Consider the following 20,492-nt stretch of genomic DNA (forward strand, 5'->3'; position numbering starts at 1 on the left):
GTTTTTTTTTTTTTTAATGGTGACAACTTTCATACTCCATTGAGTTTGAACTTCTGAGATTATTTTGTTGGGTTATGTTAACTTGTGCCCTAAGAACATATGTTAAGATTTTCAAAAAAAAGAAAGTATTTATTGGGGGAAAATTAAATTTTAATCTTTTGAGAACCAAATTTATGGAGAGATTAGAAAAAAATACTTATTGATGACAAAATGAAAAAACATAAGGAAAAACTAGGCATATTATTAGGGCTTCAGCTCTTTTCTTCTTTCTCCTATTATATTAGCTATAAGAATTGTTAGTCAAGAGTATTTTCTTGTTATGTTTTTACAGTGTATTTAAAATAGAATTTAGTGTGTGCTCATTTATAACATTTTTAGAAATGTATTGCAATAGTCACACACCCAATTCCCACTATCACCGTGTCAAACCAAAAACATGATTGGTTTTTTCAGAGAAATGTTAATGAGTGGCGTGGCGTAGTATGTGATGTATTTCTATATCATTGATGTATACCTTTTTCACATAAAATTGTTAATATTACACGTTGATTAAACCGAAAGAGATTAAACATACCCAATCAACATTTTCCCATTCATTTTAATTTTTAATTATTCTTATGTAATAACTTTTTGTTTACTTCAAAGAAATCAATGTTAACCAAGTTATCAACCATAGCTAAATTAATTGATCATATTTCCTTGAAGCATATGCTGGAGAATCAAGAGATGGATCATCAACTTCAGTGTAGGAGTGTAACTATGACGCTTGTGCTATATAATGGAAGAACTCATTTCTTTGTCATCGAACTGGTATAAAGATTTTCTCTTCAATTCACATATGAGAGGAATATTTGCTTTACCTTTGATTACGTTGAAGTTGAAACTCTTCAACTTGATCATAGATTTAGCAATATTCACCATGTCAATGATTTACTACACACATTTTGAAGGGTTCTTAAAAAAAGATCTCTTCGTTATTAGTTCATTAGTATTATTTTAGTGTCAATTCAGTGTTCAAATTTTTATTTCAAAAATTCAAATTTTCTTTATATTTTAGTCCTTCAAAAAATTTCATCACCATTTTTTTGTCTATGCATTCAAGTCAATTTATGTGTATATTTAAAAACTTGATTTTTAAACATATTAACAATCTATATAATAATATTATAACATATTAACAATCTCTTTCAACAGTAATTATAATTTTTTTAACAAAAAAAGAATTAACTATTGTTTTTGAATTAACTTTAAAAAAAAACATGAATTAGATATGAATTATACAAATGAAATGACTTAAGTGAGACCAAAAGTGTGGACACAATTTTGTTTACCACGTAATGACATTGAAATGTAATTAGATAATAAAATATTTCAACAATCTCTTATCTAGTATATATATCTTAATAATTACATAAAAATTTTTTTAAGCGCACATTCGAATACTATTTATCTTTATATTCCTCCTTTATAGTATGATCCACATCTGATATATAGCATGACTAAATCCTGACGACTATTATATCAATATATTTGATGACATATATCAATATGAATTGCGTAACATGAAAATTTTACACAACGTGATATCTAAATGATGCATATTTTCAACTAGTCCAGTCCAACCAAAATTTTGTTAAGATATATCAAACTAAAATTTACAAATTTAATATTTGCACACTGTGTGACCAATGTCAAAAGCAACCATTAAACGGTGGAAAGACAGGTGAAACATACTTTTGAGTTGAAATGGTGTTAAGTGCTTATTTACAGTAAAGTACACATGCTCTTATTATTTGTTAAATAAATTGAACTTAACAGAGAAAGCATTGGCATGGTCAACAATTAACTAAGTCACAAAACGCGCACACTTTGAACTAACTTTGATAAGTAAGCATGCAAATATTCATAATGAAATGAGTCAATCACTATTTTTCATTTGGCCAACCAACTTGCTTTTTTCAATTCAAATTCAAATAAATAATAAATTACTCACTAGACTAGAACAATTAAGATCAAGCCCTTAAAAAAAGACTATAAGATCAAACACAATTTTTTTTTTTTTTTGACTCATCACATACAATAATTAATTAATTTAGTCTTGTTTGTCCAAATATTAAATACTGAATTGACTCATTATTTATGTTTTCAAAATTTTTAGTTTTACATTACATTAATTCAATGATCTAGTTTCATCAAAATTAATTGATGAATAGACTAAATTGAGAGACTTTAGTTTTAAGAATTAATTTATCATTTTGTAAATTTAACTCAACTTTTTCCTTCATCTTTATTCTTCTCAATTACAAAGGGTTTATATGTATATGTGACTTAGAAGTCCCACATGAAAATGTAGATGTCAAAGAACATGAATAACATGACTAATTAATATACCTAATGTTATATGATTTTGAATGAAGATATATCATCTAAACTTACTTATATTAATTCATCTCGATGTTTTAGACTCTACTAAAAATAAATAAAATTTAACAAATAATTATACTTAAATTTTTATACGTTTCATTCTTAATTAGATTTTATAAACCATTTGAGTCCGATTAAAATGAATGAAGTTTTCAATTTCAACTTCTAACCTAAGAAAAAAAGTTTAGATTTAGTAGAAAAATCAAAAAGTGACAAGAGAATCAAATATGAGCAAACCTGGTCAAACCTACAGAAGACAACACAAGTACACACAGACAGACAGATTCCATATTTTTAATAATGACTTTGACTGACACGTGTCAGTTACACAATATATAAATATTTCTCATCCATCTATCTGCAACAATACATTCACACATTCACAATAGTTAAAAAACATTTGTCCTTTGACCACCTGTAGCTGCAGGTAGTGAAACAACAACCTGGTTGTTCATGTTCCACCAATCCCTTCCATAAATTCTCATACTCATTGCTGAATCACATAAATCATCACAAACACACACATATTGTTCATTATTTATTGATGAGTTTCTTCTTTCTTTGCTCTTTAGTTGCTTAATTTCTGTCTTTTATTTATTTATTTATTTATTGCAACTTGAAGTTGAATCAATGTTGCAAAATGTCATACATAGTTCATCTTTGTTGGGATCTTACTTGTGATTTCTTTACTTTATTTAATGTGGATTTACTTACTTAATTAGGAATATTTATCTACATATATATTTACCATATCCATTATTTAATTGAATTATCAATGATTTTTTTGTTGTCACTAGTTCTTGTCTTTCTCTTTGTTATTGCTAGTTGCTAGTTTCTAATGTTTTTGTTTAGTTTAAGAAACTCAATTTTTGTTTTACTTTGTTTAAGCAAGTACAAGTTACAAAGATTTCTCTGCTAGAATATTCATGGTTTATTCTATTCTCTTTAATTATTATGCTTGCATTTGATTTTCATGTAATTTTGCTGGAAGAATCTTTGTAACAAAGAAAAAGTTTTACTGTTCTTTTTTGAGTCAAAAGATAAATTAAGACTTTGCACTTTCATTTATTTTGTCCTTTTGTTTACTGCTTTTGGTTTTGACAACCTGTCTATGCAATGCATTGATTCCTCTCAAAAGGGAAATAGTTTCCACCATACATTATTCCTGTTTTCCAAAGATTTGTACTAAAACAAATGAAAATACTAAACATTTTTATTTGTGGCTAATTGGTTGATTAATTATTTAATTTGTTGGTAGGAATTATAATGAGTGAACAATTAGGGCAGTTAAAGGTCATAGTTGTACAAGGGAAACGGTTGGTGATCCGAGATTTCAAGACCAGTGATCCTTATGTTGTTCTTAAACTAGGGAATCAGGTAACTAACATTTATGATCAGAAGCTGTTTTTGGCAGCTAATTGCTGAAAACACTTGTGGGAATGTTATGATTTTTATTTACAAGTGTATTAGAATATGTAAGTACTTATATCATGAGATAAAATCCAAATAAACTTTGAAGATGCATGCTCTTTCCAATGCCCCTTAACATTATTTAGTAGTATATTTTAACTTTCAAAATATGAAATGATTCGTTCATTAAACTGTACCAGACTGCCAAGACAAAAGTCATTAATAGCTGCTTGAATCCTGTTTGGAATGAAGAACTCAATTTCACTTTGACAGAACCCTTGGGAGTTCTCAATTTGGTGAGTCTCCTCACATTTACAATGCCTTGTTTATTGGTCTTTAATGCTTGTATATAGGACTGTTTAGAATGGCTTATTTCAGTTTATCTAATAGGCTTGGAAGAGTTTATGAAAATGACATATGACATATTCATAAGCTGTTTTCAGCTTATTTTCACAAGCTTTCCATGATAGCTTTTGTCAACAGCTTGTTTGGAAACAATTCACTTTATTTATTCTTTTGCTATAGAAATAACTTATACATAAACACTCATATGATCAGCTTTTATGTTATATGCGCTTAATTAGGTTTTTTTTTTTATCGGAAGAGGGCCTATATTTATAACTGAGTTGCATTTTGAATATAGGAAGTATTTGATAAAGATCTTTTGAAAGCTGATGACAAAATGGGAAATGCATTTATCAACCTTCAACCATTAGTCTCTGCAGCAAGATTAAGAGACATTTTAAGAGTCTCTTCCGGTGAACAAACACTAAGGAAGGTTATACCTGACTCTGAAAACTGTCTTGTACGCGAAAGCAGTATCAATTGTGTTAACGGCGAGGTTGTACAGAATGTTTGGTTAAGGCTACGCGAAGTAGAATCCGGAGAGATAGAATTGACACTCAAGTTGACCACACCTGTTGCTACTTCAAAATAGTGCAGAGGGTAGATTTCTAACTAGATTATATAGTTGTAACATTTTTTTATGTTGTTGTGTTTTTTTTTAATTGTTTTATAAGTGTTTCTAGCTAAGAAAAAAACCTTCAAAGATGCATATTATAATGCAATTTAGTGCCTGATTAGATAAGAGAGACATGAAGTTGTATTTCCAAATGAAAAGGTGTGATTTATGGCTTCTTTGGTCTTTATGTTGTGTGTGTGTATTGTGCTTGTATGATCTTGTATCAAAGAAAAAAAAAAGCAGAAGCAGATTGAGTGATTATATTCTAACACTACCTTGATTAATGAGTTGTAATTGCATAGGTTTAGGGGTTATTGTTGTATTGAGTATTGACTATTATGGAAGTTGAGTAAAAGAAGTTGTGATGCTTGGCTAGTTTATATATTGTTAGTTGCAATTTCGCACAAAGGCTCTAAAGACTGAGCTAGTTTATATAATTAATATTATTCAATCACATTTTATTATGATGTAATTTGGTTATATGGTGAAATATAATTAAACAATATCGTATAAAACTCTCATGCTATTAAGTAACATCAAATGGATTGAAAGGACGAGAAAGTAGTTGTGAGAATACCACCTTTGGTAGAGATATTACCATATAAAGTAAGTATATAAACGTGCAATATATAAACAAATAAGTTTAAAATTAAGATTCCCAAAAAAAAAAAAAAATTAAGATATTAAGATAACAATTAACATTCAAATTCAGCTCCCTTGCTTGTTTTGTTAATATCAAGATTTAACGTTAATTGTTATCTTAATATTAAGATAACAATTACTCCATCCATCCTAAATTATATATATATATAAAAAAAAAAAAACTCATTTTCTTTATCTTAAATTATAAGAAAAAAAGACAAACGTTTATCATACATGTTATTTTAAAAAGTCATCTTTTCAAAAAACACATTTGTTTATAATTTTGGATGGAGGGAGTTACAATCAATATTTGCCATGAATGTTAAGACATACACTAACATGTTGGTCTATCCTTTGAAATAATGGAATTTTCCAATGGTTTCTCTCTAAAAAAAATATAAATAATATTAATTCTTTCTCCCCTAAAAAATATACTCCCTCCGTCCCTTAATAGATGACCTAATTGACAATATACATTATTGACTTGACATACTTTGACCATATTTTTTTACTAATTCACAAAGATAAATAATATCATATAAGATGTTGTTGGATTCGTCTCGATGAATATTGTTAAAATATTAAATTTTTATAATATTTTTTAGTAGAGAATTAAAGATATCAAAGATAAAACATATGCATTCACACGTGTGTCAGAGTCAACTAGGTCATCTATTGAGGGACGGAGGGAGTATATTAATTCTCTCCCTATAAAAAGATAAATAATATTAAAATTTTGAGGGAAAGGAAAAGAGAAATAATATTTAATTTTGATCTCATAAGAAGAAGAAGTAATGAACATTCTACTACAATGGCATCATCGTCATCATCATCATCATCATCATCAATGAGCACCTTGAAGCTAAAGGCGGTGTCAGAACCAAACCCTAACGAAACCGCAAAGAAATCTGAGACTATTGATCTCGGAAATGGAAGCGACGTCGTATTCATTCAGAGATTAATACCTTCAGAACAATCATGGAAATGGTTCAATTACCTCGATAAACACATCCCATGGACCAGACCCACTATTCGTGTCTTCGGTAAATCTTTCCTTCAGGTCATTCTCTCTTCATTTCATTTTTCTATTCATTCACCTTTCAAATTTAATATTCAATGCTCTCGGTGTATGAATTAAGATAGGTCCATTAGAATATAATAGCCCAAGTTATATTAGATAATGACTCATGGTTTTAGAAGGATCTAGAAGCTATATATAAGTGTGATTGGTCATTGTAATGATTATCAAATGAATAATTAGGTTGAGAGAATTTATGGATATAACTTATGAGATGTAAGTAAGTTGTTTTCAACTTATTTTCATAAGTTCTCTAATGTAGCTTTTTAAAACAACTTATGGCTTGTATGAAAATCTTTTGACCTTAATTTATATTTTGTTGCATAAATAGTTTATACATAAGCACTTATATGATTAACGTTTATGCTATCAACATTTAATAAAATTGTGTATCCAATCAGAGTCCTAGTAATTATTTATCTGAAAAAAGTTATTTTTGGAGGGTATTTGTAAATTGTATTGCTAACACATTGAAACTAGTTGTTCATTTTTGTTGTTATGTAATAATGTGCAGCCTCGAGACACATGTTATGTGGCAACTTCGGGATTGACTGAGTTGAGTTACAGCGGATATCAGCCGCATGCATATTCATGGGATGATTATCCACCTCTTAAAGATATCTTGGATGCTGTAGGGATCACTTTTAATCAACATTGGTTGTTAGCTAATGAGTTTTTTTATTTATTTTTGTTGATTTTACTTGGTATCAAGCTGGTTTAGATTTTAGTTTGTAGAAGTTTCTCAATCAAAATTCAAAACAAGTTTATTGTTTTCTGCATATAGATACGATTTATGAATCTTTTGATCTTTATAGGAAAGTTAAATGAAAGTGCTTTGAAATTGAGATGTAGAAGCAAATTCCAGTTAGAGCCTCTTTGGTTTGACTTATTGAGCTTATTTACTAGCTTAAGCACTTCTGAGACTGTAGGGAAGAGCTTATGGAAACAACTTATGACATGTCCATAAGTTGTTTTCGACTTATTTCTTCAAGCTCTCCGGGATAGCGAATGAAAACAACTTATAGCATATGTAAAAATAGTTTGAGTTTATTTTATCTTTTGTTATAGAAATAGCTTTTATATAAGCATTTCTTATGCTATAATAAGCACTTAATTAAGTTGTATATTCAAAGATGGGTTTATTGGAAGATTTTTTTTTAAAATTAGTTTGTCCCTTTTTCACAAGTGTTTCTTGACAAGTTTATTCAAACAAGCTCTTAATATTTCTTTCTACTTGCTTCTGAAGGTACATAAAGCTCTACCTGGAAGTAGTTTTAACAGCTTACTCTTGAATAGGTATAAGGGTGGTGATGACTATGTTGGTTGGCATGCTGATGATGAGAAGCTTTATGGACCAACTCCTGAAATTGCTTCTCTTTCTCTCGGATGTGATCGCGACTTCGTTTTGAAGAAGAAACCATCTAAAAAACCCCACGGTATGGTTCCTTCTGTAACTAGAGGTAATAAACAGTGTTCAAAATATGATTATAGTCTCTCTTAATACAACAATGTTCATAAACATATCATCATTTGGTGTGTATCTCCAGATGGAAGTGACGAGCCTGCAAGCAAGCGATTAAAGAAGAGTAGCAATTCTGATCAACATACTTTTAGACTTAAGCATGGTTCCCTTTTGGTGATGAGAGGCTACACCCAACGAGATTGGATTCACTCTGTACCAAAGCGTGCAAAAGCGGAAGCAACACGCATTAATCTTACCTTTAGGCGAGTTTTTTGATTTGTTTGGGACAAAGGCGGGTTTTTTGGAAGATGTTCATGCATTGTTGTAATCTGCATCTTGCATTCTAGGTGAAATATCTTGTTTCTGTGACAGGTTAATATGAAAATTAATTATGATGTTGTAGGACTTTCTAACATGAATTTGACTCTAGTCTAGAAATGTCATACCTCATAATGTCATCCGTTTTCATACCAAGTTTTAGTTTGTTAGCTGAAAGTGTCAAAAGAGCTTGATATAAAACTCAAATCTCTAGTGTTTTACTGTGATATTTCCAATCTTTATACGGACTGCACTTCCATGACTTTGTGGCGCCAAAGTCACGGTGCCATTCGACGCATCATGGCTGTAAGATTCAACAACCCAGATTATTCCATGTGTCAAAGCCTTTATTGTTAAAATAAAAAATAAAAAATAAAAACTATGTATTGTAATAGAGAGAAACACCACCTTTACATAAACCACCATCAACTTACCTCCCACTGGTGGCCTGTGACTGGAGGCAAAAATAAACCCAAGCTGCGGCGAAACCCACTACAACAGCAGATCCGACGACTAAGAATCTGTTCAAAGTGGCGTCTGTTTCGAAATCGGTTACCAACTAGAGACAAGTTGTTCCAAAGGCGTGTGTTAGCGGAGTCCGATCAGAGTTGTTCTGCTAATTGTGGCCTAAATGAGGATGAAGATCATTTATTTCTAAATTGCGTTTTTTTTGAAGGTATCTGGCAAGCATATTGTGGCTTGGTTAGGATTCTCAACAGCTTTGCATGGCTCTTTTCAGTATCATTATCATCAGTATAGAGGGTTGTGTGGCTCTTCGAAAAAATCAATTGAATCCATGCACATTATCTAGGCAATCTGGAATGAGAGTAATAATAGAGTTTTTCAGAGAAAAGAAGAGCAGCTTCAAGCAATTAGTGAAAGGGTGAAGCTTCAGTCATTTTGGTGGTTGAAATCGAAATACGTTACTTTCGATTTTGATTATCAATTGTGGTGGCAAAGTCCTATAGCTTGCTTAATGTCTATATTTTAGCTTGTTTCTTCTGTTTTGTTTCCTTTCTTCTCTGTTTTTCTTCGATTAGCCGTTGTGGTGTTTGTACTGTTTGTTGAACTCTATTTTGTCTAAACCCTTTTGCACCTCTAGTGCGAGAGTGTCTGGGTGTGTTAACCAATATAATTTTGACTTTTCAAAAAAAATAAAATTATATTCTTATATTCGATTTCATATGTTATCAACAGCTTCATTACATGAATAAATTAATAATTATTTATTCTCTAAATTTTTTACAAATTAAACATTAAAGATATTCGCGTGACGCGCGGGCTTATATCTAGTTCTTCATTAGTTTTATTGCTGATGGAAAGTTTCATAAACATGTGTTAATTTATGGGACAAACTATTACATAAAAACTCATCCTTAATAAAATAAACTCAATTCAAATACAAAACCATTTTAATTTTTCTTTCTCCATGATTACACTTTTGCAAATGTTTATCTTGATACACACTTCTTACCATAAACAATGACAAGAAAACACATTTCCTCTACAAAACAAGTACATAGTATTGGAAAGCACGTGTGGTTGGTACTTGGAAAGCACAAGCTCACCACCTTGGAGAGCTTTAGACCTCTCTTTTTCTCAATAGTTTGTGTCTAAAAATGGTACTACGTCATATATGTTAAGACAAGAACCTCTTCAACCTCTTTGGTGGTTATAGGTTTGTAGCATTAAATTAGTTACGATGAAATGATCAAACTTTAAACTTATTATTGAACACAATTATTAATAATGGATCTAGATGCATGTAAAAGGTTTAATCAAAATTTTATCATGTCCCATATTTAGAATCCTAAAAGGGACAAGTTGTCACTTTGTCATAAATGATGTATCATCTTTATCATGTATAAGTATAGGTATAGTCGGTTGAGTTTGGATTTCCTATGTTCATGCAATCACGTCGTTGTTTATCTTAACCGTTAGATCAAGAAAAGATGGCCCATATTTCATCTTTGCATTTAAATTTATATACCAAAGTTAAAATATGAACCGTTCGATTTTAATTTAACTATTCAAATTGTGTGACCGTTTCAAACACATAAGTTCATGACAACATGATATATTAAAGAACCCTTTTGATAAAATTGTTCTAGAAAGTAGAAATCTTTCCAAAGTTATATTTAATGTTGAATATCCATCATGTGTCGGTTATATCTTCCATTTACAGATACCAAAGTTAGCATGCATATATCCTTGTAATGCTTTCCAATTACAGATAGGAAAGAGTAATATTTTTTTTAACAACACTTAATGGTTGGCATTTACTGTCAAAACCACCACAAAAATCTATCCATTTCTCAACCTAAAAATAGTATATAGTCTATCATCTTTTACATCAAAGCAAATTTAACCAACCATATTTTAAGGTGTTTCCTTGTTTTTCAACGGTCTCAAAAGTGTAAATAAAAGTTAGACTTGCAAGGAACCAAAGTTTACATCTTGGTTTTTTTGAATTTCAACACCTTTGCAAGAAAATTCTCATCAAAAGGACTTTCTTGTAGCATCAAACATTAAGGTAAGCATATATTTGATTTATGTTACAGGTTTTGTATTTCTATTACACCATATGTAACATGTTATGCAATTGTAAAATATTATGTAACACAATTTATCTTGATAATGTTTATTACAATTTATCTTGCAGATACATTTTGCAACTCAAAAAATATATATATAATGAGTTTCCGAAACAGAGATAGTTCTCCAAAGGAGACAGATTCTCCAGTGGGAGAGAGGGAGATTGACACAAGAGCACCATTTCAATCTGTCAAGGCTGCTATTGGTTTGTTTGGTGAAGTTCGTGTCAACCGGGATAGAAATAATTCTATCAAGAGAAGATCTTCAGAGGTAAACATGACGGCAGTCCTTAATATTGCGAATAACTGTTGGAACCTCGCTTTTTTTTTCTTTCACTAGGAAGCAAATCATGGCCGCAATCCTTAATATTACAAATAATCACAGTTAAATTTTGCGAATAATCGCAGTCAAATGCAGCCTCAATCACATAGACATCAAACACCTTAAAACTGCAGTTGCTAGTTTTTCTTAGCCCTGCTTGGTATCAATTGAGAATCGTGGAAAATAACAGTTTATTCAAATTTGGCTATGCTATAGTGCTATAGCTGCTGCTATTTGACAATACTAAGCACTAAAAACTGTATTGTAGAACAAAAGCGATTTGTTCAAATTCCGTTATGCTATAGCTGTTATTTGGCAATGCTGGTTTTAATACAAGAGGCACATACATTATGAGAAGATTTTCAAGTTTGCATCAGTGCTTTATTTGCATGACTTTGGAATTCAGAAATAACATTTTTCATTGTGTTATAGTGTTCATTATTTATGAGTTATGCTTCAGGATCATTAACTTTGTGTGATATGCAGAATGTATTGGAAAAGGAGACTCAGCTTCTCTTGGCTCAAAGAGAACTAAACAAGATAAAGAAAAAGCTTGAAAGTGCTGAGAGTACAAAAGCTAAAGCGCTTATCGAGCTTGATAAGGCCAATATAACACTTCAAGAATTGACAAAGAAACTCAACACTGTGAGAGAATCAAAGCAATCTGCAATGGAAGAAAGTGAGGTTGTGAAGAATCAAGCCAAAGAACTCGAAAAGGCGCTATCACAGAAAGCGATAGGGTATGAAGCTTGGAAACAAGAACTAGAACATGCAAGAAAGGAGTACACTACAACTGTAAAAGAACTAGATGCTTCCAAGCAAGAACTTAACAAAATAAGACAAGATTTTGATGCCGCTTTGGAGGCGAAATTGGCTGCATTTCAGATGGCAGGAGAAGCTCAGCGTTCGGCGAAATTGAACTCGGAAAAGATCAATGAACTCTCAAAGGAAATTGCAACCATGAAAGCATCAAGAGAAGAACTCAAGCTAGCAACTGCACAAGCACAAGAAGAACAGATTAAAGTGATGGGAGAAAGAGAAGAAAAGTTAAACTTTTACAAAACTTCAAAGGAAGAAATAGATAATAAATTGATGGAAGTGAAGAATGAGTATGATCCTGAAGAAACACAAAGTCTCGAGGCGAAACTTGCTGAAACAAGTGCTGAAATTCTGGTTCTTCAAGAGAAGATAAAAGAGTTTCGTGAGTCTGAGATGGATTCTGTTGAGGTAATAACTTTGGAAATCAAAGAAGCAACAAAGAAACTGCAAGAAATTTCTGAAGAAGAAGCTTCACTGAGAAACCTTGTGGATTCCCTTAAGACAGAATTAGAACAAGTGAAGAAAGAACAAGAGGAGCTTAAGGAGAAGGAACAAGCAGCGGAAGCTCTTGCTGCAAACCTAACTGGCGAACTACAAGGTAGCAAAGAAGAGGAAAATTCTATGGAAAACAAAGAATCTAATGAGAGTCATTGTCAAGAAATAGAATTGAAAATCAAGCAGTTATCATTCGAGACAGAAAATGCAAGAAAAGAAGAAGAAGAGATGAGAATGAAAGCTCAGGAACTGAAACAAGAAGCTGATAACTCCAAAGCTTTGTCTGAAGAAATAGAAGTTAAACTAGAGGTTTTATTTAAACAAGCTGAAGAAGCAAAAGCAGACGAAAAAAGAGCTGTTGAGGAGATGAAGTTGTTGTCTGACGCACAAGGTAGTGTCTCCGTTTCTGATTCCAGTGGTAAGATCGTGTTGACAGTTAATGAATTTGCTGCTCTAAGTGGAAAAATCAATGAATGTGAAGATTTGATTGAGAGGACAGAAACAACTGCAATGGCTCAGGTGGAAGCAATCAACACAAGAAGAAATGAAGTGAACAAAAAAGTCGAAGCTAATCTTCAAGCAATCGAAGAAATAAAAGCAGCAACAGATTTGGCTTTGAGGAATGCAGAGATGGCAGATTCAGCAAAACTTGCAGTTGAAGGTGAATTAAAGAAGTGGCGTCAAGAAGAACAAAAAGGAGTACCTAGTTTGGATATCTCGGATAACTCTTCAACACCGATCTCGATACAGAGCTAGAAGCTTTAAGTCTTTCAAGCTCAGAATGGATAGAGTGAAGTCTCGGGTCCATCACAAAATCACTTTGGTTGTAGCATTGGCTTTTTCGTCTTTATCTTGAGAGTTGAGAGGTTGCTTGCAATACAAGAATCACTTATGTGTCACCAACTCTCCCAGTTCAATATGAAAGTTTGTCAAAGTTTCACTTCCACACAAAATTGTGCAGATGTGAATGCTCATGCTCATTGTCAACATCCTGGTTCCTTTAACAGACAAGTTTTAGCTGTTTCATATATAGATTTTGATAATGACCAACATATTGAGATGTAAAAGCTTCAAGTACAGAAAATAAAAACATATATATTTGCTTCAAAAAAGGCTTATGCTAACTTCTGCTTATGCATGGATAACTAGCTTCATTTATTTTAAACTTACTATATTTAATTTTAAAACACTAAGAAATTATTACCAAATTGCAATAAAATATCATGATTTTTTTTTAATTTATTGATATATTGTTATACTAATGTCAATGAATTTTCTGGACTCATTTATTTTCCTTAAAAGTACAATTTACTTAGTATGTCCATAAATTAAAAACATAACATACTTGTCTTGCTTATTTTCAAGTCCAATAGTTTTGAACACAAACTTCAATATTAGAATTCTGAAAGTAATATGGCTATGTAAATGCAAAGGATAAGTTGTTTTTGGTTAAACTTTACACACTCCACAATATCACTTCAGATGTACACACCAAAAAAACATATTTTGTGTTGTCCAAAAGTCTACTAGCGTGCACTTTCAAAAACATCAGTGGTTTCTATAAAACGCTAGGCGATGAAAGTTGCTAACCAAAATCACATGGCTAGCCATCTCTTGTAGCTCCATGGCATGCCAACCATTTTAACAAAAAAAAAAATGCAAAAGGCGAAACTTAGAGAAGAAACCACATAGTAATAATAGTAAAGTAATATATTTGACATTTCTATCTAGCATTATGACACAAAGCAAAGCTCTTATCGGTATTATTCCGACTATTCCCTAAATTTATGAAACTAACAACTACTGCAGAATCTGATAAATACGAAGGTGTAACCTTTGTACAACTACAAAGGATTGGTTGGTTCAAATAATTAACAAGACTTATAGGATTGGCAAAAAGACCAGAAGGTGAAGACACCGTTGACAATAAACTCATAAATAGTATCAACCATCAATCACATTCCCATGACTGTTCTCAAACTTGTGTATCTCTGACTCTATAGTCTTCGCAATTTCTCCATCATCGGCAGAAGGTTCAGGAAATTCTACATGGAAAGATCCGTGCTTGATTGGTTTCCTATCTTCATTCATTCTGGATTGTTCCTTGATGTAGTTGTAGAGTTCTTGATGGAAGGGGTGATCCAAGGAATAGCAATTTTCACTCCCACTACCTGAATGTTTGGATGATCCAGAGCCTTCTTTTTTACAAAAATGTGGTAGACATGCGTAATCCATGATCTAAATGCCAAAATTTTAGTTAAATCCAGTTGAACAAATAACAATATATTAAGGATTATGATAGATTGCTTCACATCATAAATAAAAAGTGAAGAAATGTTTGTGTATGCACTTGCAGAAGAATGACCTATACCACTTCTAGATTTGTGTACCTTTTTGATAATTTCAGTGAAAGCTTAGATTTCTTAAATAAAAATGAGACAGCTAGGGCTCTGTTTGGATTAACTATTTGAAAGCTCTTATAGCCTAATTGCTTATCATATGTGTGCTTATGTATAAGCTATTTCTATAAAAAAAAAAAAATAACAATAAAGTCAAACTATTTCATATAAGCTATAAGTTGTTTTCCTAAGCTATCCTGGAAGGTTTTTGGAAATAAACAGCCAATGAACGTGTCATAAGTTGTTTCTACAAGCTCTCACAAACATTCTCATAAACACTTATGCCAGTAGATAAATTCAAATAAGTTGATCCAAACATGGTCTCCTTTCAAAGGCTTTCTTGAACCATAAGGACGATAAAGTTTCATTCAAGAATAAGCATATGCCTATGTCTCTCGTCTTGGGATAAAAATTGACAACTAAGCATCACTTTGCAAATCTCTCTTCAATTCTGACACTATAAGTAGTCATCCTCAACAATAGAAAATTTAAATAAAGAAATTACCTTCAGCAGCTCATCTCGCCCACAGCCTTGTAAGACTTGCACTTTTTTCCTAGTCCTCTCTTGTAAAAGTGGCTTCACAACCTGCGAACACAGCGTGTTTAATGTTATCTTGAGGTTTCAATAGGTGACAGGTAAAATAGGCGCTCAGCCTAAGCTAATATAATAAGAAAGGGAAAAGTTAATTTGTGCCCTTAGGGCACAAGATAGATATCTTAAAATAGAATTAAATAATTAATATTGTATTGAAAAGATAAGTTTTTTCAGGTTTTAATGTTATGAATGCACAATTTTCAAGGTTAAATTTCTACATTTAGGGTCTGTTTGGTTAACCTAAAAAAGAGCTTTTAGCTTTTAGCTTATAGCTTATAAGCTCGTTTGACAAAAAAAGCTCTGTTTGGTAACACTTTTTCACCATGAGCTTATAGCTTATTTCACGAGCTTATAAGCTATTTTTCATAAGCTATTTCAAGTAGCGTTTGAGCTTATAGCTTATAGCTTCTCACTTTTTCTTCCAATTTTACCCTTATTATTTCATTTAAATTGTATTTTTATCCATTATAATTTTTATAATAAGCTACGTAATAAAGACTACTATCCCTTTATTCCAATTTTTGTATATATATCAGCTGGCCTTTTTTTTTTTTTTTGAAAAAATATATACCTTCGTTTTTTTTTTACGAAACAAAATACTATTATTCTATTAGTGTTACTTTTTTTTTTTTTTTTGAGGTAAGTGTTATTTTCTTTATTCTCTGTTATTAGTATTACTCTATTAGTGCTACATTTTTTTTTGTTTTTGAGGTAAATGTTATTTTTTTTATAAAGTGGAAACACTTAAATGATAATAAATATAAGATAAAATTTTAGTGAATAAAATTTAATTTAATTTATAATACATAGGATATATTAAATTAATAAATTTAAAGTATTTTTTTAAAATAAAAATTAGTTTACAAAATTACAAATACTTGAATTAATGATATAATTTTTATTATGAATTAAGAATACCCTTTATGTCATTTTACATTTATCAGCTAGTTGAACCGCTATTTTTACCAAACACTTCAGTTAGCTTATCAGCTATAAGCTATCAGCTAACTTATCAGCTATCCGCTATTTTTACCAAACAGAGCCTTAGTTTCTTATCTTGTGCCCTTAGGGCACAAGTTAGCAAGACCTAATAAGAAAATATCATACAAGAAACTGAGTCATACTGAATAATATCTTCTTACCTTCCAACAACCTGAAAATATGTATGGGGCATTTACAATGTAATAAGTATTTGTCTTCTCAGGGTAGTTCAGATCATCAATGGACGATATTATTGTTAATAACTGCAACAACATCAAAAACAACTTAGTGACACAGAAAATATCCAAAAAGAAAGGAAAACCAAGTTTAACAAGATTTTTTGCTCTATTTATTTGTTCATACAATAATAACGGTAAAAATGTTATAGAAACACAATCTTGGAGTATGTCTAGTACTTTCAGATGTGCTATAGTTTATTAATCATGAATTACAGTTACTAATGTATTTTCTAGACCTTAATCTGATTCAACTAAAAACTACCTTAATCTGATTCAGGGCTGACAGCTTCAGACCAGTCATATCCAAAACCTTCACACATGTTGTAATAGGGCGACCATGCTTCTTCGATGCAGAAGGCTACAGGCATATACAGGTCACAAGTCAAAACAAACAAAAGAACGGAAGCTAAACAAACAGCTCAATCATGCAACTAAGAATATCAGTACACTCTAACGATTGAAACCTACCAAGATTACACGATCACGATATTCATTAATTTGAATGTGAGACTGAACATAATAATGGACCTGCAAACAAAATACACACAGAACAATATTAGAATATATATATATATATGAACATGATGCTTAAGATAAAGCAGTAGACGGTGTGTTAAAGAAACCATATTCCTTTTCCCCTTTCTAATAAATGAAACTTACAGATGCTTTGTCGAATGTGCTAAGCCCAACACCGATTGCAAAGACAGGCAGGCCCTGATAAGCGTGGTAGAGCGATAATCAAAGTTAGAAGAGTAAACTTAAAGTTAGTTCTTCCGAACTTTCATTCTAAGACATAAATTTGCATGCAGATATAGCCACGGTTGTCAAAATCGAGATCATACCACCAAGGAACGGAAGAGATAAAGAAAACACCTACAATGTGTAATCATAATACGGACTGTATGATCCTACCTAAAATGTAAAATTGTTCAAAGAAAATATAAACAAAAATCACGAGTAGCATGTAATCAAACTTCAATTAATAATGCATAGTTAAAAGCTCACAGCTAATGATAAATTTATTACTCACTAAAAGATACATCTATACACACACACATGACAAAAGTTTTAGCACCCAAAAGAAGGACATGTTTTTACAACTCTCAGTGTCCGCAATTGCCCAAACCCAGTAAAATGTAGTTTGAAAGTACCATTGAACCAGCGGGCAATTACATAAAAGTTAAGTGAGAAGAGTGTTTGAAAATGTTGAACATTTCCAGCAAGAATTCAGTCTCCGTGTCAGCCCCAACCGCTAGATAAGTGTTCTAATGTTCAATCACAACCATCATCCCAAGACAAATCCAAACAAGCCACCAAGGTTGAAACACAAAGTAATGATGTTCTTAGAATTTGAGTTTTTATATTGGGCCTAACTCATCCTTACAAAACCGGCTTGTATGGTGAGGGCTGCCCAAATTTCATAAACACTACACGGCTCATATCTCTAGGCAAAGGCAATGTGGGACTAAAATCCATCCCTTCACACCCAATACAATGAAGATGTCGGAGGTTGCAATGAAGGCAACCCAAATGCCACAATTAGGAAGCTAGGGGTGGTCCGCAATGAAGATGGGATTTCCAACAGATGTCAAGATGACAGAAAACAAAATCACACTTTAAAATGGGTAGGCTCTCAGTTTGGTGGCACAAACAATTTCATCCTATGTAACCATTACCATGACTAAGCATGAGAATCCGACGTGAACTCCCTAGATTATATTTTATACGTGATTGGGATTGGTGAATGTGGCAAATATCATATAGTCATGCAATCTCATGAGTATAACCAGAGTTTTAATAACATTGGATATATATCATATTTGAACATCTTGACCAACAAATACTTTTGAGTATAAGTATAGTGAAATGAACTAAGAAAATATTATGGTTGATGAGTACCTCTCTTGAGTACCCTGACAATCCTATGAGTTGAGAATCGCGCAAACCTCTATATAGATCCTGAGGGATTATTGGTTTCTGAAAATAAATCACAATCCAAGCACAAAAGGTAAGAACTCATCGTCATTTAATAGATAAACATGGTAACAAGATTTTGCCAATAAATATAAAAAAGGGATGCAATAAAATCTAATGAAAAATCTCACAATCAGGATAATCTACTGATATCTTACAAAAATCTCCTTTTAAAATATTATATGAACTACCAAAAGAAATATCTAAACAATAATCTACAAGTATCGGCAGAATAATGACTTACCGATAATATTTTGTCAATCTCATTTTGTACCCTCCAGTTCAAACTATCAATCAACTGAAACGAAAACAAGCATTTACAAATAAATCAGATATCATAGTCAATTTACAACAACAAAGTTAAGACCACAAAGCATTCAGAAAAAACAACGCTTTCGCTATAAATATCATACCATTTTATGCGCCTTTGAAGCATTCCATTCCCTTGCTTTCAGAAACCGAATCAAGGTTTCAGTTACATGTCCTTGATGAACATTCTGCAAGTAACAGCAGTTAATTAGCTCCCACCAAAGAACTCTATCTAGTCGAACCAGTTCATAAGAGATTGTCAGATCTCACCAAACCATATCAGAAAATTTAAGTTATTACTTGCAATTGATTACAGAAACATCAAAAAATTAATACCAATTTTAAACTTCAGAACACAATTACACATAAAACAATTGAAGTTAAAGATGCTTAGAAGTGCCACATTGATTGAACTACAAATTTGAAATCAGATCTCATTCAACTTCATTGCCATGAGTAAAATATCCAAACCATAGGTGGAAAACTAATCAAACACAACACAACAATTTGTGACACAATAAGATTCTTTGATTGAACCAATCAAACACAACAATGACGTTAATTACAAGGTTCCAAAATCTATGACATACAAAATCTACTGACACAATCCAAACATATAAAAACCAGAAACCAAAAAAGAGCATAAAATTGACATAGTTCATGCATAAGACATAGATCAACATCATCAGCAGATTTTGAAAAACAAAAAACAACCCAAGTAGCAAAAACATAATAAAAATACAAAAAGATTCAAACTTTATAATGTTGGAATCAAATGAAAATGATTAACTAAAAATGGTCACACTAACCTGAAATGTTTTCTGAAGTGGCTCTTCAACTAGAATCAATGCAAAAAAGAAAAACTCAATAAAGGGTCACAAAAAAAGATAATTTTTTTAAAAAAATAAATAAAAAAGGAGAGAGAAAAAAAAAAGTATAATAAAGAGAAGACCTTGATCTATGAGAGCCTGTAGTTGGTTAAGGGCATCCTGAGAGACAATCCCCATTGTGATGAGAAAAACAGCAAAGGAAAAAGCAAGAACCTTAAAGAATACACTAGATTTTGTTTTTCTAGGTGTTGGATTTGTATGTAGCTTTAGCTTCACTCAGTGTATGTCCTGTGTTTCACTGTGTCTGTGTGAAAGACACAGTAACAGGACAGACAGCACAACAAAGTAAGATGAAAAAAAAAAAAAGGACAATATCTAAGCTTATATATTCTGAAGTGAATGTAATTGACTGCTCTTGACTTTTAGACATACCCTCTACTCTAGGCTCTAGGATTCAAGTGGTGGCATCCACTTCTACTTTTTTTTTCCTCTCTATTTTAAAATTATTTTCCAAATATTTTAAGCAATTTTTTTTTATTAAAATAAGAAAAACTATATTGTTTGTTTGAATATAAGTAAAAAAATTTAAGGTTAATATGTCTTTACCCTCTGTAATTTGTCCGAGTTCCGGTTTAACCTC

The 20,492-nt window shown here is 31.5% G+C and overlaps 4 protein-coding genes across 9 annotated transcripts; 3 read left to right on the forward strand and 1 right to left on the reverse strand.

Moving 5' to 3' along the window:
* Positions 1-2,780: 2,780 nt before the first annotated feature.
* LOC11407177 (protein C2-DOMAIN ABA-RELATED 11) lies at positions 2,781-5,175 on the forward strand. Of its 3 annotated transcripts, none has more exons than XM_003594261.4 (4): positions 2,781-2,851; positions 3,683-3,801; positions 4,035-4,130; positions 4,478-5,175. In XM_003594261.4, the coding sequence occupies exons 2-4, from the start codon at positions 3,691-3,693 to the stop codon at positions 4,769-4,771; spliced, it is 501 nt and encodes a 166-aa protein (XP_003594309.1). In that variant the 5' UTR covers positions 2,781-2,851; positions 3,683-3,690; the 3' UTR covers positions 4,772-5,175. The 3 variants fall into 3 exon arrangements, with proteins under 3 accessions (XP_003594309.1, XP_024633243.1, XP_024633242.1); XM_024777475.2 differs by having other exon boundaries at positions 2,785-2,968; XM_024777474.2 differs by lacking the exon at positions 2,781-2,851 and having other exon boundaries at positions 2,990-3,801.
* A 1,014-nt stretch (positions 5,176-6,189) lies between these two features.
* On the forward strand, positions 6,190-8,465 carry LOC11412086 (DNA oxidative demethylase ALKBH2). 4 transcript variants are annotated; one of them, XM_024775973.2, is made up of 4 exons: positions 6,190-6,497; positions 7,030-7,172; positions 7,812-7,975; positions 8,063-8,465. In XM_024775973.2, exons 1-4 carry the CDS (start codon positions 6,249-6,251, stop codon positions 8,251-8,253), a joined length of 747 nt encoding a protein of 248 aa, XP_024631741.1. In that variant the 5' UTR covers positions 6,190-6,248; the 3' UTR covers positions 8,254-8,465. The 4 variants fall into 4 exon arrangements, with proteins under 4 accessions (XP_024631741.1, XP_013462951.1, XP_003594310.1 ...); XM_013607497.3 differs by having other exon boundaries at positions 7,030-7,146; positions 7,762-7,975; XM_003594262.4 differs by having other exon boundaries at positions 7,030-7,146; positions 7,762-7,951.
* A 1,947-nt stretch (positions 8,466-10,412) lies between these two features.
* Positions 10,413-13,551, forward strand: LOC11407997 (WEB family protein At1g12150). The gene is made up of 3 exons (XM_003594263.4): positions 10,413-10,828; positions 10,958-11,160; positions 11,698-13,551. The coding sequence occupies exons 2-3, from the start codon at positions 10,990-10,992 to the stop codon at positions 13,279-13,281; spliced, it is 1,755 nt and encodes a 584-aa protein (XP_003594311.2). The 5' UTR covers positions 10,413-10,828; positions 10,958-10,989; the 3' UTR covers positions 13,282-13,551.
* A 646-nt stretch (positions 13,552-14,197) lies between these two features.
* On the reverse strand, positions 14,198-20,213 carry LOC11412087 (SEC14-like protein 1). Its single transcript, XM_003594264.4, has 11 exons — positions 19,975-20,213; positions 19,832-19,860; positions 19,127-19,210; positions 18,958-19,011; positions 18,639-18,716; positions 17,400-17,453; positions 17,208-17,267; positions 17,002-17,097; positions 16,662-16,763; positions 15,430-15,510; positions 14,198-14,763 (listed from the first exon to the last, which is right to left on the reverse strand). The coding sequence occupies exons 1-11, from the start codon at positions 20,027-20,029 to the stop codon at positions 14,470-14,472; spliced, it is 987 nt and encodes a 328-aa protein (XP_003594312.1). The 5' UTR covers positions 20,030-20,213; the 3' UTR covers positions 14,198-14,469.
* Positions 20,214-20,492: the final 279 nt, after the last annotated feature.

Source organism: Medicago truncatula, chromosome 2, assembly GCF_003473485.1.
Source record: "Medicago truncatula cultivar Jemalong A17 chromosome 2, MtrunA17r5.0-ANR, whole genome shotgun sequence".
NCBI lineage: Eukaryota > Viridiplantae > Streptophyta > Magnoliopsida > Fabales > Fabaceae > Medicago > Medicago truncatula.

Excerpts from the sequence above, each read along its gene's own strand:
- LOC11407177 (XM_003594261.4), top strand. The coding sequence starts at position 3,691 with ATGAGTGAACAATTAGGGCAGTTAAAGGTCATAGTTGTACAAGGGAAA. Across the intron at positions 3,802-4,034 it reads TTCTTAAACTAGGGAATCAG|ACTGCCAAGACAAAAGTCAT; the intron begins GTAACTAACATT and ends AAACTGTACCAG. Across the intron at positions 4,131-4,477 it reads CCTTGGGAGTTCTCAATTTG|GAAGTATTTGATAAAGATCT; the intron begins GTGAGTCTCCTC and ends TTTTGAATATAG.
- LOC11412086 (XM_013607497.3), top strand. The coding sequence starts at position 6,249 with ATGGCATCATCGTCATCATCATCATCATCATCATCAATGAGCACCTTG. Across the intron at positions 6,498-7,029 it reads TCGGTAAATCTTTCCTTCAG|CCTCGAGACACATGTTATGT; the intron begins GTCATTCTCTCT and ends AATAATGTGCAG. Across the intron at positions 7,147-7,761 it reads TTAAAGATATCTTGGATGCT|GTACATAAAGCTCTACCTGG; the intron begins GTAGGGATCACT and ends TTGCTTCTGAAG.
- LOC11407997 (XM_003594263.4), top strand. The coding sequence starts at position 10,990 with ATGAGTTTCCGAAACAGAGATAGTTCTCCAAAGGAGACAGATTCTCCA. Across the intron at positions 11,161-11,697 it reads TCAAGAGAAGATCTTCAGAG|AATGTATTGGAAAAGGAGAC; the intron begins GTAAACATGACG and ends TGTGATATGCAG.
- LOC11412087 (XM_003594264.4), bottom strand. The coding sequence starts at position 20,029 with ATGGGGATTGTCTCTCAGGATGCCCTTAACCAACTACAGGCTCTCATA. Across the intron at positions 17,098-17,207 it reads ATCGTGATCGTGTAATCTTG|CCTTCTGCATCGAAGAAGCA; the intron begins GTAGGTTTCAAT and ends ATATGCCTGTAG. Across the intron at positions 14,764-15,429 it reads GGCGAGATGAGCTGCTGAAG|ATCATGGATTACGCATGTCT; the intron begins GTAATTTCTTTA and ends TTTGGCATTTAG.